Source organism: Antechinus flavipes, chromosome 5, assembly GCF_016432865.1.
Source record: "Antechinus flavipes isolate AdamAnt ecotype Samford, QLD, Australia chromosome 5, AdamAnt_v2, whole genome shotgun sequence".
Lineage (NCBI taxonomy): Eukaryota > Metazoa > Chordata > Mammalia > Dasyuromorphia > Dasyuridae > Antechinus > Antechinus flavipes.
The window spans coordinates 279,966,317-279,983,070 of NC_067402.1; the positions used below are offsets into that span (position 1 = coordinate 279,966,317).

General features: G+C 40.2%; 1 protein-coding gene across 3 annotated transcripts in view; it reads left to right on the plus strand.

Moving 5' to 3' along the window:
• RFX4 (regulatory factor X4) overlaps positions 1 to 16,754 on the plus strand; it is a 134,241-nt gene that overhangs the window by 94,204 nt on the left and 23,283 nt on the right. For all 3 annotated transcript variants that reach the window (XM_051961474.1, XM_051961475.1, XM_051961477.1), the window contains exons 9-13: positions 1,072 to 1,172; positions 3,379 to 3,437; positions 9,907 to 10,051; positions 12,887 to 12,981; positions 13,522 to 13,639. In XM_051961474.1, coding sequence (XP_051817434.1) covers positions 1,072 to 1,172; positions 3,379 to 3,437; positions 9,907 to 10,051; positions 12,887 to 12,981; positions 13,522 to 13,639 — 518 coding nt within the window. The remainder of the gene's footprint in view (positions 1 to 1,071; positions 1,173 to 3,378; positions 3,438 to 9,906; positions 10,052 to 12,886; positions 12,982 to 13,521; positions 13,640 to 16,754) is intronic.

Genomic DNA, 16,754 nt, shown 5'->3' on the forward strand with positions numbered 1-16,754 from the left:
TAATTTCCATGGCTTTTGACCCACAGAGGTGAACAGTGGGCAGAGGCTTAGAACAGTCCCCTCTCCCAGGAGCTGAGCTAGGGCAGCTGTCCATGAGCCAGGGATATCACAGTGGGTACAAAATTCAGCCAGGTTCTCCTAGTTGTCCTGTGACCCACTAGGAAGTGGCTCCCTTTAATTATCCAGGAGCAGCAGAAAGATGTGGAGGGGGTGGACACTCTCTGAGCATCATCTTCCACAGTCACAATGACCCCAGAGGGGTCTAGTCTACATTGACCCAGTGCAGGTCACTCAATAGTTAGCATAGGAACAGAGATGTCTAGAATGAAGAAATGCATGAAATCTTACTCTGAGGGAGGCGCCATATTGGTAAAGGGAAGAAGGCTGGCTCTATGTGCTTTGGGAGGGATGGCTCCGAGGGTGACTGCTAGCAGGACAGAGCCTCAGTTTCCTCATCTGCAACATGGCTATGATAGTGCTTGCATTACTTATCTCAGAGGGTTGTTAGGGAGCAATGGCCTTTTAGAAACAGGATCTTGACGGCCCCAGGCTTCTCCCATGAAGACCCAGTTTGGGAAGGTAGGTAGAAAGTTCAGTTCAAGGAAAAAAAATTTTTTTTTGCTTTATTCCAGGCTAAGCAAAAAAAGGCAATTGTCAGTCCTTGCTCTCAAGGAATTGACAATCTAATAGAGTTGGAAGGATAAACAAATATGTATGAACCAAGCTGTGTACAAAATAAAGAGGAAAACTAACAGAGGAAGAGGAGTTGGGAAAGGCTTCCTGTGTATTCCTACTCACGGACGCCAGGTTTCAGGAGGAGCCCGAGTGTGCCCAACTAATGGACCGTAGCCAGGTCCTGTAGGAGGTGGGATTTTTGTTGGGACCTCAAAGCCAAGGATGCCCTTGTTGGACATGAATGGCAGCATCTGAGCTAGGTCCCCTTCAAGACAAGCCAACTGGGTTGTCAACCTGGTTAACCCTTCACTCCTCTACCTGTAAAAGGCCAACCTGTCTCGGCTTCCCCTGGGAGGGACCCGGCCTTCTCTCTAAATGGACCCTTTCTCTTTGCAGCTTGACTCAGGTCATCCGAAAGTTTGCCAAACAGCTCGACGAGTGGCTTAAGGTCGCCCTTCATGACCTTCCGGAGAATCTGCGAAACATCAAGTTTGAATGTAAGTTGTGGAAGGATGTTTGGTCAGCGGGGAAGGACAGAGCATAAGGCCAGGGCCATCACTCGTTATGTGGCCAGCCTGGTTCTTGAATTCAGAAAGGGCGCGGGCTCTGGAAGTAGGGACACATTTTCAGACCTCACCTCCGAAATCTTGGAAATATAACTTAATCTCCTTGGGCCTCAGTTTCCTTATCTGTCTAATGAGACAATTGGACTCACTGACCCTTAAGCTCTCTTCTGGCCTACATCTAAGAGCCCTGTAGCTTCACCATTCTATCCTGTTTCTTGGTCTGACTAATGAGAAACTCCAATCGTGGCATTCATTCGCAAGTCGGGGCCATAAATCTTGCTTTTTTTCCTGCAATCCCCATTCACCCACCAGAACTCTGCAATACATCGGATCACGTTTCCCCATCCACGTGAGTTTTTCCTTGCACTTTTTGAGAAGACTCGTGCACCGTTAATTTGTTGATATTAAACAAATATTCACATGATTTTAAGCAAAACAAAGTTTTCCCTTAAAAAAAAAAAGTCCTGCACAATTTGAATACAGCTCACCATTCTTGCTCCAAAGAAATGCCAGAATGGAAAATGAAGGCGATCAAATTACCCTCTCTCCACAGGCAAAGGGGAGCCTTTCAAACACGCTTTAGAGAGGGCTGCCTGTGGAGCACACCTATTGATGAAGCCGGCTTCTTTTCAGGGTCTCAGCTCCTTTCTTTTCAGGAGCACTAGATTCCACATCACAAAGTTAAAGGAAAAAAAAGTAATTAAGGAGAAGGATTAACAATTGATCAGCCTGGAAAATTAGAAGTTGGTGGGGGTGGGGAGAGGGCAGTATTGTTTTCTCTCTCTCTGTCTCTTTTTGTTTGGAGAGCTGGCTTTGGACACCAATTAGAATAATCCCGGGAACATTTCTGATTATTTATTTACCCGATTCAAAGATTAATCAGAATAGTGGTCCCGTTCACATTCTAATTATGGGGACAATACCAAAATGTGGAAAGTCTGCGATATGGTCGGTGGCTCCAATTTTGGTACCTGTTGGATCGTGAAGAAAGCAATTATCCCCGGAGAGTCTGAAAATGCACTTTAGAAAATGTGTGTCATAAATGGAAAGAACCAGGTTACCACCCCTTCCAGAGGCCCAGGGAGAATGAGGAACTTGTTGTGGGGGGTGGGAGGCAAAGATAGGTTGATCAAAGAGCCCTTGATATTCCTCTTACAAATACCATCCTCTTTTGACTGTGACGGCTTTCTTTTTTTTGTTTTTTGTTTTTTTAGATTGTATTGAAGCTTTGAAAAAAAAAAAAACTTTAGTTCAATTTATGTAATAAGTTATATTGTGTTTCTATGTGTCTATTTTATCAACTGAGAACATGTATCTTGCTAAAAATGTAAGTATTAATGAGGTTGTCCAGCAGAAATATAGCACTGATGGCTATTTCCTTCACTTCTTGCTCCCCTCACGTATTTCCTTTATTGGGGTACCTTCTTGGTCATCACCCAGTCAAAAACATGGCTCATGAGTCCCTACTGATGGAGTTCCCTTCCCCACCAGAGAACACGTTTGTTTAAAGCAAAGACAGGAACATTTTCCTTCAGATGAACCTATATATACAAATTTAAATGCCAAAACCATTTCCACTTTATAGCAATACCAAATCCAAGTCCAAGAGGCTTTCAAGTCAACAAATATTTATTAAGTGCCTGCTGTATGCAGGACTTCTCGTCACCAGACATAATAGCATTGCTCAGTGAGTTTTGATGTTTTACAAAATTTTACAAAAATTACTTTTTAAGAGAATTTCTGTGAGACCTCCATCGACTATCTTTAATTATTTAAAGGTAGAAACAATGGAACTTATACTTCAGGAAAGGAAAATCAATACGGATGAATCATTACATTGGTTTTCCAATATTTCCCAGGCCAAACAAGATTGTCAGAGAGAAGTCTAACCTCTAACAACAACGTCAAAAAAGAACCCTAAGGTTTATTTTTATTGGAGTATTATTTCTGACGTTGATGAGGCGTGGAGCAAAGAAATAGACATGATATGTTCAACTATTGGTTTTAGAAAATGTCAATATATCATGGTATGATTGGTGTTTGATGATTTGGGTCTGGTTTTGAAATTGTCCTTGAGAAAACCCAAATTCGACCTGAGAATGTGACCTTTTCAAACTGTAATTCTTTTTATCTGCAGTGTCAAGAAGGTTTTCCCAAATTCTGAGACGGCAAACATCACTAAACCATCTTTGCCAGGTAATTAAAACAATGTCTTTTGTATTTTGCTTGCCATCCAATCTGTGGGGTTTGTTTTGTACGCAACTGGCCAATTGAGAAAAAGGACCTCTTCTTATAGAAGTCCTGCATGTGTCTCCTGGACAGTTCATCGCTGGGTGGTTATGATTTCTTGGAGATAAGGAATAAAATACCTGATCAGCTAAATACTTTCAGGGAAAATGTGTGTTGGATATTTGAAGTCATCTGCCTCAGAACGTGTGTGATTGGCTCCTCTTGAGAGGCAGCATGGTGTGATAAAAGAAATGCTAGATGTGGAGTGAGGAGGAGAAGGGAATTAAAATCCAAGCTCCACCTGGGTGGGTGATTTGGGCAATCATTTAAATGCTCTCAACCTCAGATTCCGTAATGCAGGAAAAATGGATATCATCAGACTTGCATAAAATTCGTGCATAGAAGTACATATACTTTATTTATTTTTTTAATTTAATTTAATTTTATAATAACTTTTTATTGACAGAACCCATGCCAGGGTAATTTTTTACAACATTATTCCTTGCACTCACTTCTGTTTCGATTTTCCCCCTCCCTCCACTCCCTCCCCTAGATGGCAAGCAGTCCTATATATGTTAAATATGTTGCAGTATATCCTAGATACAATATAGAAGTACATATGCTTTATAGGATAGTGTGTTTATTAGCATTTAATCTACAGGACAGAAGATATTTATTGGCATTTGACTTACAACTCGAACAAACCCTGTTGTCCGATTCCCAAAGCTACAATAGATTAAGAAAGGGGGTGGGTAAGAGCATTCACTGCAGCAGGATTTAAGAGGAATTAATAATGATTGTGAGGAAGGAGAGAAAAGAGCTACAAAACAGTACCCCAAAAGAGTCCAGCAGCCAGAACCCATGTGGAGTGGTGGTGGTCAAGAGCGATGCATCTTGGTGCACTTGAGAGAACCTTGACCTTGCAGTCTTGGAACTTGACCTTGAGTCCTGCTTTCCACCTCCTTGGGTTCATTCTCCTCATCTTTAAAATGAGGCAGTTGGACTATATAATTTTAAAGGTCCTTCCCAGTTCCAGATATAAAATCTCTAAAGACCTCCCTGTAGTAATTATTCCTGATCCTAGAAGGCTAAATAATTGGATAGAAAAAATCACTAGATTGGGGAGTCTGGCAACAAAGACCTCAGCCAGAATCCCTCCTCTGATGTTAACTAGTGGTATGGTCAAGAGCAAATCACTTCTCTGAGTCTCATTTTTCTCAACTATAAAATGGGAATAATAATAATTTGTAGTAACTGCCACACAGGGTCATTCTGAAGTGAAACAGGAGAGTGCTTGTAAAGAATTTTATAAACTGAAAAGTGCCATCAGCTATTGTTCTAATCCCAAATCAGCTAGGTGGCGCCATAATAGAATATTGGATCTGGAGTCAGAAAGATTCATCTTCATGAGTTCAAATCCAGCCTCTAGACACTTATTAGATCCTGGGCAAGTTACTTCACTCTATTTTTACATATCTGTAAAATGAGCTGGAGAAGGAAATGGCAAACCAATGCAGTATCTTTGCCAAGAAAATCCTAAATGGGGTTATGGAGAATTGAACATTACTGAAATGACTGAACAGCAATAACAACAACCAAAAAAACCCCAAATTATTAAGAAAAAACTAAATTCAGAAAATTCCATATAAAAAGACAGAGTTTAATGTTTAATGTTTAAATGTTTAATATTTAAAAATGTTTAAACACATATTTAATGTTGTATGTAATACATGTTGTATGCATATGCTTAAATGGAGTAAGTTCTACTTATCTAGAAAACACCCTTCTATGGGATGCTTAGAATTCAGTTCTCCATGATGCCCAATAAATGAGGACTCATTGAATATAGTTTCATGTTGCCTTTGTCCTTAGGAGTTTTTAAAGTAATTGGTCCCTTGTAGGTAGGGAGGGTTTTCTAAGATGGCTAAAATTTTCTGGGCTTCAAGAAACTCTAATGTGAACATACAATTGTGAACCTTCTCCTTGTCCCTTCACTGATATTTATATAATACTTTAAGGTTTGTGAAAGACTATAAAATACACACACACACACACACACACACACACACACACACATATATCAATGTGCGTGTGTGTATACATATATATAAAATATGATACTCAAAACAACCAGATTCTATTATTGTCCCCATTTTACAGAAAATAAAATTGAGTCTCAGAGAGATTAAAGGGATTTGCTCAGGGTCCTGAAGCTAATGAATGTCAAAGGGAGTGCTGAACTTGGGTCTTATTGATCCCCATAGTTCTGTAGGCTTCTTACCTTGTTGTTGTCTCTGTAACAATCTTCTGTGGATAAGCTTTATTAAGCACTTACCATACATGTCAAATAAGTGTGTTAGGAGTCGGGGACACAGAAACAAAAGGGAAGCAGACTCCGCCTCCAGAAGTTCCCAGTTTTACTTCTCTTTGAGCACAGAGTCAGCCCCGGTCAAGAGGTATTCAGGCATGAAAGGACAAAAGGCTGGTGTTGGGGCTGAGGGATGGGAAGTGAGACATGGAAAATGGAAATAATAATAGCATCCAGCTCACTAGGCAGTTGTGAAGATCAAGTGAGATGGTATATACAAAGCTTTTAAAAGCTAAAGGAAGGAAGGAAGGAAAGAAAAAAGGGAGGGAGAAAAAGAAGAAAGGAATGAAGGGAAGGAGAGAAAGAAGGGAGGGAAGCAAGGAAGGAAGGAAGAGAAGGAGAGAGAGAGGGAGGGAAGGAAAGAAAGAAGGGAGGGAAGAAAGGAAGGAAGGAAGAGAAGGAGAGAGAGAGGGAGAGAAGGAAAGAAAAGGGAGGAAAGAAAGGAAGGAAGGAAGAGAAGGAGAGAGAGAGAGAGAGAGAGAGAGAGAAGGAAGGAAGGGAAGTAGAGAAGGAAGAAATAAAGGAAAGAAGAAAGTGAAGGAGGAAAGGAAGGAAGGAATGAAAGGAAGGAAAGGAGAAAAGGAGGAAGAGAGGAAGGAAAGGAAGGAAGAAAAGAAAGAAAGCAGTTCTGCAAAACTACCCAACTCTTTAAGTGAATGTGACAGTACCTGCAGTTCCCACACCTGTATTCCCCCCTCACTCTGATGAATAAGTCAGTCATTCCAAAAGCATTTCTTCAGTGCTTGCTGTGAGCCAGGTACTCTTTGAAGTACTGGGAAGGTTAATTTTCTCATCTTTTTTAGAGAAATAGGAAAGGTTTATTGAAAATTTTTTTAAAAATTATAGCTTTTTATTTTCAAAATACATGCAAAGATAGTTTTCAGCATTCCCCCTTGCACAACCTTGTGTTCCAAATTTGTCTCCCTCCCTTCCCCCCAACTCCCCTCCCCTAGCTAGCAATTAATCCAATATAGGTTAAACAGGTGCAATTCTTCTAAACATATTCCCACATGCTGCACAAGAAATTGGATGTTTTTTAATATGTCATTTCCTCATGAGAGAGCTGAGGCCTGAATCCAACCCCTGTCCTCGCTTCCCTGAGCCCTCCATCTCTCCTCATAGAAGGAACCATCCCATGTAACAAAAAAGCCATATCTACCTGAGATGTCCTTCAATCTTCCAGAGGCTGGATGTCCACCTTGGCAGTGCCTTGGGTGTCCGGCGAAGCTAAATGAAACCTCTGGTTATTCTGTAGCATTGGGAGATGAGCCTTCAAGATCTTTTTTCATTGCCTGGGGGATCTTGGGCACTGCCATCTCACACACACTTGTTCAATTCCTTCCCTGTGCCAGGCCGTGGCTTAGATGTATAGGAGAACAAAAATAAAAGTTCCCCTTCTCCTTATCCCCCTAAAGAAGCTTATGTTCTACTGGGCAAGTTATCACCCACTTTGACCCTCAATTTTCTCGTCTGGAAGGTGGGAATAAATGTTTTTCAATTGCAGGTTTTTTTCTGAGATGTTGTTTATCCTTCATTCTTGAAGAGATTTATGATGTCAGGGAGCTGAGGCCATGACATGCAAGTGAATTGAATAAAGTGAGGGCGGGCTGGGCAAGGTCACCTGCCTCACTTTCCCCTCCAGAGCCATTTTGGTTCAAAGGCCAGATGGAGACAAGGACGACTGGAAATATCCCTGGATATATCCAATGACCAAGTGGAAGTAAATAAAGCACTTGTAGGTTGGGAGATGCTTTGCAAATGAAAGCTTTTATTTCTCTGTAATCAACCAGTCCACACACTTTTATTAAGCACCTACTATGTGCCAGCCCCATGCTTAGGGCTGAGGTACAGCTATAAAAGATGAAAGCTCCCTTCTCAATAAACTCATTTAAGAAGAATTAATAATGATTTGAAAAGTGATGAAGGAGAGAAAAGAACTAAAAAATAGCACCCATGAAGAGCCCAGAAGCTTGAACCCATGTGGAGTGGTAGCAGGTCAAAAGGGAAGTATCATGGTATCCTGGAGAGAATCCTGACCTTGGAGTCTTGAAACTTGATCTTGAGTCCTGCCTTCCACCTCCCTAAGGTTCAGCCTCTTCATCTTTAAAATGAGACACTTGGACAATATGACTTTAAAAGTCCTTCCCAACTCCAGATATGTAATCTCTATATATGACCTATACCACATTATAGGTTAAGGTAATTATTAATTATTCCTGATCCTAGAAGGCTAAATAATTGGGTAGAAAGGTCACTAGACTGGGGAGTTTAATAACAAAGACCTCAGCCAGAAGCCCTTCTCTGATACTGTCTAGTGGTATGATCAGGAACAAATCACAGTCCTGGGTCTCATTTTTCTCAGCTGTAAAATGGGAATAATAATTTGTAGTAACTGGCACACAGGGTCATTCTGAAGAGAAACAGGAGAGTGAGGGCTGTGTGATTCTTTGTTCTTGTATCTCCATCCCTTAACTGGTACCAGGCCCATAGTAGGTGCTTAATAAATGCTTATTGGTTTGGTTCATTATGTTTTAGGCCCTTAAGCTTTCCCTTTTCCCTCCTTATCTAATTCCTGATTTGATAGTGGTATTTTTTCTTAAAAAAACCACTGCCTCTTAGAGAGCAGAGTTTATATAGAAAATAAGAATAAGGGGGCAGCTAGTTGGTACACCAGCCCTGAAGTCAGGAGGATCTGAGTTCAAATCTGGCCTCAGACACTTAACACTTCCTAGCTGTGTGACCCTGGGCAAGTCACTTAACCCCAGTTGTGAAAGAAAGAAAGAGAAAGAGGGAGGGAGGGAGGGAGAAAGGAAGGAAGGAAGGAAGGAAGGAAGGAAGGAAGGAAGGAAGGAAGGAAGGAAGGAAGAAAGAAAGAAGAAAGAAAGAAAAAGAAAGAAAATAAAAATAAGGACATCTCTGAAAATCAGTATATGGACATAGGAACAGTGGGCTCATGTCAACATTGCCACCCAGCTGAAGACATACATAGATGACTGGAGGTAGTGCAGTACAGTGGGAAGCCTGCCTAATTTGGCAGAGGGCCAGGGTGCAAGTCTCAATTCTGTGCCATATTTGCTATGTGACCTTGGACAAGTGATTGCCCCTTTTGCAGGTACTAATGCCTTCCTCTTCCAGATTGCCACCTGTATATTCCACATATACCTTGTTCATTCATTTGGTTTCTTCCTCCTTAGACTGAAATTCCATGAGAGCAATGACTATAGTTTTTTTTTTTTTCTTGGAAGATTTTTTGGGGAGAAGAAAGGTGGCTTTCTTTGTCTCCCCAGTGCTTAACACAATTTCTGACACAAAGTGAGTGCTTAATGTATGCTTTTTGATTGACTACCTGACTTGTCTGAGTATAGATGTCCTCCTGCATAAAATGGGAGCAAACTATACTACCATAAACAAATATTACTATGGAGTACAGGAGTAGCCTTCATGGGATAAGTCATTTAACCTGAATGGGTTTGTTCATCTATAAGACAAAGGGGTTGGACTAGATAGTCTCTGAGGTTCCTTCCAACTGTAGATCTATGATTCTGGCTGTGTGATCTTGGGCATGTCACTGTCAGAGTCTCAGTTTCTCCATCTGTAAAATGTTGGGGTCAGACTTGGTGCCCTATGTAAGGTCCATTCGAGTGCTAAATCTCAGATCTGATGATCCATTGGCTATTTCTCTGTCCCAGAGTTAGCAGATCTAGATTCCATGCCCACCAGCATAAAGGACTGATCCTTGGATTGTGATATCCCAGCTGATTTGTCCTTTGCTTTGAGAATGGGGGGTCATGGGAAGAAACAAACCACAGAAAAAATCGAATTCAGACTTTCTTAGGTATGGGAAGAAAACTTCCTCTCCCCCCCACCCCCCAAGAATGGCTAACCCAAATCAGATTGGGAGAGGTGGGGTGGAGAGATTGAAAATTTCTCTGCCCTTGATTTAGAATTTCCAAGTGGTTTAAGAAATTCCCTAAACAGATGTACCCAGGAAGCAGAAAGGGAGATCAATTGTATGGAGTTTTAACCTAATAAGCCATGAACTAATGAGTTGATTGGATTGACTTATAGGCATCAAGAACTGTGATCCACAGTGCAGACATTACTTTCCAAATGCTAGAGGATTGGAGAAATGTGGACCTGAGCAGCATCACCAAGCAGACCCTGTATACGATGGAGGATTCTCGGGAGGCACATAGGAAGCTCATCATACAGTGTAAGACAGATAGCCCCACAACTCAGGGCCCTTCCTCCCATCTTTGGTAGAAAGAAGATGAATTTTGGACTTTTAAAGCAAAAGCAAATCTTCTCTCCCTCAGGATAACAACATAAAGCACTTCATCTTCACTAGAACCATGGCTCTTTGCAAAGATCCCACTTGCCACTTCTCTCTGGTTCTTTAAATGTTTTTATTGCTACATCCTTTATTGATATCACCTTAATTTCTAAATATATCACCTCCACACAGTTAGCCTTCTCTTGTAACAAATACGAGAGAGAGAGAGAGAGAGAGAGAGAGAGAGAGAGAGAGAGAGAGAGAGAGAGAGAGAGAAAAGGCATTTCAGAAAAATCCAATGGACCCATCCATCAAGTCTGATCAAGTCTGATAGTATATCAGACCATATGCATGATAGGGAGGAAAGTATTTTATATTTTTTCCTTCATCTGGGCCAAGGTGAGTCATTATGGTTACATACTATCCAGTTTGAAGCATTTTGTTTTGGGAGATTTTTTTTTTGTTATTGTTGCAGTCATTGTATGTATTTTTTTTCCTGGTTCTGTTTACTTCACTCTGTATCAGTTCATAAAACTTTCCTCATGTATCTCTAAATTCTTCAAATGATGACTTCCATTCCAAGAGGGAAGAAGTAGTCTTCCATCTTGAGAAGAGGCTAAAGAGAAAGGGAGAAGGTTTCCAGGTTCCATCACCAGTAAGAGAGGATACTCTTAGCTCTCTGAGGTACTCTCCACTTTATGAACATAAGTCCTATTTGGTAATTTTCCCCTTGTTTGTCTTTTAAATAGAAGAGTGGTATTTACCAAGTTGAACACTGAAGAATAAACTTATTTTTAACACAACAGTAATTGAACAAGCTCTTCAATAATTTAGTAGCAGGCCAATGAGCCACTTCTCTCTGAGCCACAATTTCCTCATCTGTTTATAAGATGACTTATAAAATCTAAAATTCCACGAGTGCATTGGGTCCTCACAATTACTGACTTATTGTTAGTGCTTTGTCATTTTCAGTCCTGTTCAACTCCTCATGACCACTTTTGGGAATTTTCTTGGCAAAGATTCTGGAGTAGTTTGCCATATTCCCCTCTAGCTTATTTTACAGATGAGGAAACAGAGGCAAACATGCCCAGGGTCACATAGCTAGTAATGTCTGAGGTCAAATAAACATTCAAGACTTCCTGACTCCATGCCCAGAACTCTATCCATTATGCCATCTAATTTCTCCAGATACTGATCCAGTTTCACTTTAATTAATTATTTAAGAAATCTTCTTGGAGGACTTAGGTTCAAATTCTGCTTCCATCCCTGACATTCTATGCAGTTTGAGCAAATCACTTAACCTATAAAATGGGCATGGTAATGGTCCCTATTTCCCAGAGTTGTTGTGAACATCAAACAAGAAAATATTTGTAAAATGCTTAGTGTAGAACCTGGCACATAGTAGGAGCTGTATAAATGCTAGCCATTCCAAACCAAGAAAAGCTCCATATGAATATATATGCATAGACATATATTCACTCGCACACATATATGTACACATATCTATATTCTAATATAGTATAGATGTAAAATATTTATTTAAAATATGTAAAATACATATATGAAATTATAGATGTAGAATATATTTAAATTATTTATGTATATGTACATATGTGTGTGTGCACATATGTATAAAGCACCTATCACATAGGATACAAATAATGGCAAAAGACAGTCTCTATCCCAAATAATGGGGCAATTTCAGAGAATCCTGGGGAAATTCGCATGAATTGATTTAGAGTGAACAGAACCATTTTTACTATAACAAGAACGTTATAAAAACAAATCATTTTGAAAAACTTAAGAATTGTCATCAATGCAATGATTAATCATGACTCTAAAAATGCAGTGAAAAAGCTCCATTTCTCCCAAAAGAGAGGTGCCAAAGCTGGGGGGGAGGGGAGGGTTGGTGGGTGGCTAATGAGGAATTTGTTTTGTTTTCCTATGCATATTTATGACAAGGATGTTTTATTTTTTTCCTTTTTGTAGTTGTGTGAGGAAGCTGGGAGGAAGGAGAAAAAATACTTGATAATTGGGAAGATATTTTTTAAAATGGAAGACTACATGCCCTTTCTAGATCTTCTACCTTTAATTCTAGGGTCCTTTAATGAATTCCTTAATAACCAGTCAAAATATCATAAATTGTACTGTTCTTTAAAATGAAAGCATTTTTAAAAAACAACTCAAATTATTATATAAGGATTTTTATTGTCTTCTGTTATCAAGTTTCTCCTTGAGTTTGGATCCATTGTGCTTTGAAAAGACTTAATATTAGACAAGACTAACCTAGAGACAGTACAATGGCCTCATGGGAGAGGACCATATTTGAAATCAGCTTTGAATCTGGGCTTGGCCATTTTTTTTTGTAGCCTTGTACATAGCGCCAGCTTTGAAGACCGAGTCTATCTCATTGAGATTACTCTGAGTATCTAGCCTGGTCATTATTGGGCCCCTCTAGAACTTAAGTTTTACTTGGATCTAGAGTTTACTTTCTGGTCTTTTGTTTGACCTTAATTTCTGCCTTTGTAAAATGAGGCACTCGAAGCAAAAAAAGCTTTACAATACCTTCCATTTTTAAAATCCCATGGTTCTCCATGGGGGAGAGGGATTCAGAAGCATTTCTATCATCTGATTCTTGTTTGAGTTTGGGATAGAAGAAGGGATAAAGGTAGCAAGAAATTCGTTTCTGACTTTGGAACTATGATGGGTTTTCAATACTAAACTCAAGGCTCCCACATGGCCCATCAGTCATGACTCTGGGTTCTTATATGACAGTGTATCAAGAATTTGACCATCTCCTAGAGGAGCAGTCGCCCATTGAATCGTACATTGAGTGGTTGGACACCATGGTGGACCGGTGCGTTGTAAAGGTTGGTAATCCAAAAGCTAGACTTGGACTATCAGGAAATTGACCCCAAACTTACACCACACATGAACAAAATAATTTTGCTCTGCAATCGGAGACACAGCCTGTGGATTTGTGTTTATGTATTTATTTTATATTTATATTTTGACATATTATATATCTATACATATTTTTAAAACCTGTAGGGAAATTAAAGCATGTCTCTGTTCATTGCCATAACTAGAGCAGGGCAGCTGGGACTTTATCCAAGAGTGTCAAAATTGAGAAAGTACTTTCAGCAGCACCTAGTTAGTAGGAATAATTAAAGTATGAGGCTATCAGATGGGTAGGCCCCCAATGCAGTCAGACCCAAAAACTGCTTTCCCATGTGGGAATGACCTTGATGTGTCCCAGGTTCCCTGTTTCCTCCCCTTCCTCTGCTCTAGCCAAGATGAATTCAATTTAAATAGTTGATTTGAAGGTTTTTTATTTCAAAGCTTGCCCCAGACATGAAAAATGCCATCTGTAGTTCTGCTTATATTAAAAATCACTTGTTTTCCTGTAGGTAGCTGCCAAGAGACCAGGTTCCTTGAAAAAAGTCGCCCAGCAGTTCCTTCTGATGTGGTCCTGCTTCGGCACCCGAGTGATCCGAGACATGACTTTGCATAGTGCCCCCAGCTTCGGTGTGTATCTTATCTATCCATGCATATTGCATTGCAGATACATGCTACAGAAAGCCCACCTGGTCCAGACTTGGACAGCCTCTTCCCTTTTGTTCTCTGGGCACAAAGAGCATTAAATGGACAACAGATTGATTCTAGGAGAACTCCACATGCATAAGCCTTTTGTGGGACTAAGACAACTCAGGTTGGGAGGAAATAATGACATGGGGCCGTGGAATGGGATGAAATCATGACCAAATAATGAATGGAGCATCTCACCAAACAAGAGACCCCCTCCCCCCCAACTAAGTTCCAAAAGGCTCCTTGACGTATCAGTTCAACAGCCAGTCTGTCGATAAGTATTTACTAAACACCTACACCATGGTAGAAGTTGTTCGGGGCTGAGAGGGTAGAGTCCTGAGACTAAAATCAGTGTCTGCTCTGAAGGAGCTTATACATGACAGTTATATGTGGCTGAGTCATCTCCAGCTTGATCACAAGATGGAGAATTTTCCAGTCTCAACAATTCTTAAGTCGATCTTCCAAGTTAAGGAAGAGTTGCTATTGCGCCAGTAAGGATGTATACTGATGATATCGAAGGCCAAAGGTAAGAATGAGCTTCAGGGTCAGAGAATTTGTATGTGAGCTAAAGCTATGTGAATCTTGAGTCCAACAAAACTGGTGAACCACCATAATTGAAGTCAGTTTGCAGATCTATGTATTTATGACTATCAACCTCGCCCAAGCTTCCAAAAGGTTGTCATATATGTTGTCCTGGAGATGCACTGGGTACATCCCAATTCTGCTCAGTTCTTGGGTGACCTTGTACAAACTACCCCTTCAAGTCTCAGTTTCTTCATCTGGAAAATGACAAATTGACTTAATGACCCCTGAAGTTCTGCTTCTAAATTTTTGGATCTTATGAACTTTTCCCCCAAAATGCATTTAGGAATTCAATTCAGTTCAACAAATACTTATGGGCATCTAGTCCTTATATGGCATTGTCCTGAATGTTAGGGGAGATGAAGGATAAATAAGACTTAAGTCTTTCTTCTTAGGAGCCTATAGTCTAGAAGAGTGGATATAAACATGAATAATTAGATTACAGAAGTATAAGGATGATGAGGAGATATAGACAAAATGCTGTGGGAGCTCTGGGTATTGGGAAGGGATTCTCTGTTGCTAAATAGTCTGAATCTACAGCAGTATGGAAGGAGCTGCCTCATGTATATATTTCACTAATTCTTTTATTAAGTAGAAAATTTAAATCAATTAACTGATTTTGTTAAGTCCTTTTCATTTTTGTCCAACTCTCCATGACCCTATTTGGGGTTTTCTTGGCAAAAATATTGGAGTGGTCTGCCATTTCCTTCTCTAGTTCATTTTACAGATGAGGAAATTGAGACAAACAGGGTGAAGTGACATGCCCGGGGTCATACAGCTGATAAATGTCTGAGACTGGATTTAAATTTAGAAATGAGTCTTCCTGATTCCAGTCCTGACATTCTCTCCACTGCACCACCTGGGTACTATTCGACTATTTTTCTGGGGAGGAGTCATCACCTAGAACAGTATCTGGCACAGAATATTGCTTAATAAATACTTGTTGAATGATTGATTTGTGTAATGTTTTACAGATTGTTGTACAGGTGGTTAAAATGATTGCCTCTTGTAAACAAATCATTGCCATAACTAGAGCAGGGCAGCTGGGACTTTATCCAAGAGTGTCAAAATTGAGAAAGTACTTTCGCCAGCACCTAGTTAATAAGAATAATTAAAGTATGAGGCTATCAGATGGATGGACCCTCAATGCAATTATAAATGAATCAACCTATTTAGAATATATCCCTAGACTCATCGATTTTTTCTTATTATTCTTATTCATCATCATCATCATTATTGTTATTATTAGGAAATAAATTCATCTTCTCTAAACATAAGTTTCTTCATCTTCATCATCATTATCATGATTCATTCAAGGTCACATAGACAGGAAGTTCCAGAGTTTTACTCCAAACTCAATGCTTTTTATTTTGAGGACTTTAAGATTATGTGTTATTTCAGAATGAATTCAAAGCCAAAGTGGAAGTCAAAGTGATGTGTGACATCACTTAAAAAAAGGAAGAGTGAGATAGTTGTCCAGCTTCCGTGTGAGCGGATATTCCAGTCTTGGGTGGCCTGAAATAATACCTGTCTCTCTGGACCCATTTAGCAAAAAAACTTAGCCACTCTCCTCATGGGCCACACTGCTGAGTTGTTAAGCATGGGGAGATAGACAAGTTGAAAGAATTCCCAGCAGACAAAAGCCCAGCTCCCCGTCTCTGCCTGGATCCGTCAAAGGCACAGTTGGTGGCTGTGTTTTGGTAACGCGTCCCCTGTATGAAAACAGCTAATTAGGAAAAAAGAGAGGCCTCTGTTCAGTTCCCCTTCCCCCCAACCAGCCAGCTCTCACCATCTTATGCCTTCCATGCCATCCTTACCCCAGGGCACCGGTGCCAGGTTTGGTCAGATGGCTTAGCTGAGACCGTGGGGATATCACAAGCATTCTATCTCACCTCTTCCCCAAAAACATTTCCTTCCAAGAAATCTTCTCCCAAAAGTCTCTTTCCACTATGATTCATGACAATCAACTCTGTTCTCTTTCATAATTCTTTCTTGATAAATGAGCCTGTGTGGCAGACAAAAGTCTCTGGGCATTCGTGTCTGCCACAGTCACGGGAAAGCAGAGCAATAGTGATATGAGCTGCCCAAAGCAGGCTGGCACATGATGAGCTTTGGTTCTTAAGTGAAGACTTATTAAACTCGAGTTCCTTTACAGTGAAAAAAAGATCAATAAAGCATTTATCCCCAAATGGAATAACACTACCATTTTTCTAGCAAAGCTCAAGTTGACGCTTGGAACCAATACTTATATGCCATGTTTTTATCTATGATCCAATGTCCATCCACTTCTCTGTTATTAAAAAATCTTGCATCCAAATATGCTTTTGCAAGCTGTGGTAAAAGAGCTCTGGTTTCCAGAATGAAGAGGGAATAATCTTGTTATGTTCTACCATGGCCAATTGGGAATCTTAAGGAAATGGGCTAAAGAGTTGGGATTACACTGGTGTGGGGAACTCTTTCATCTGATGAAAAC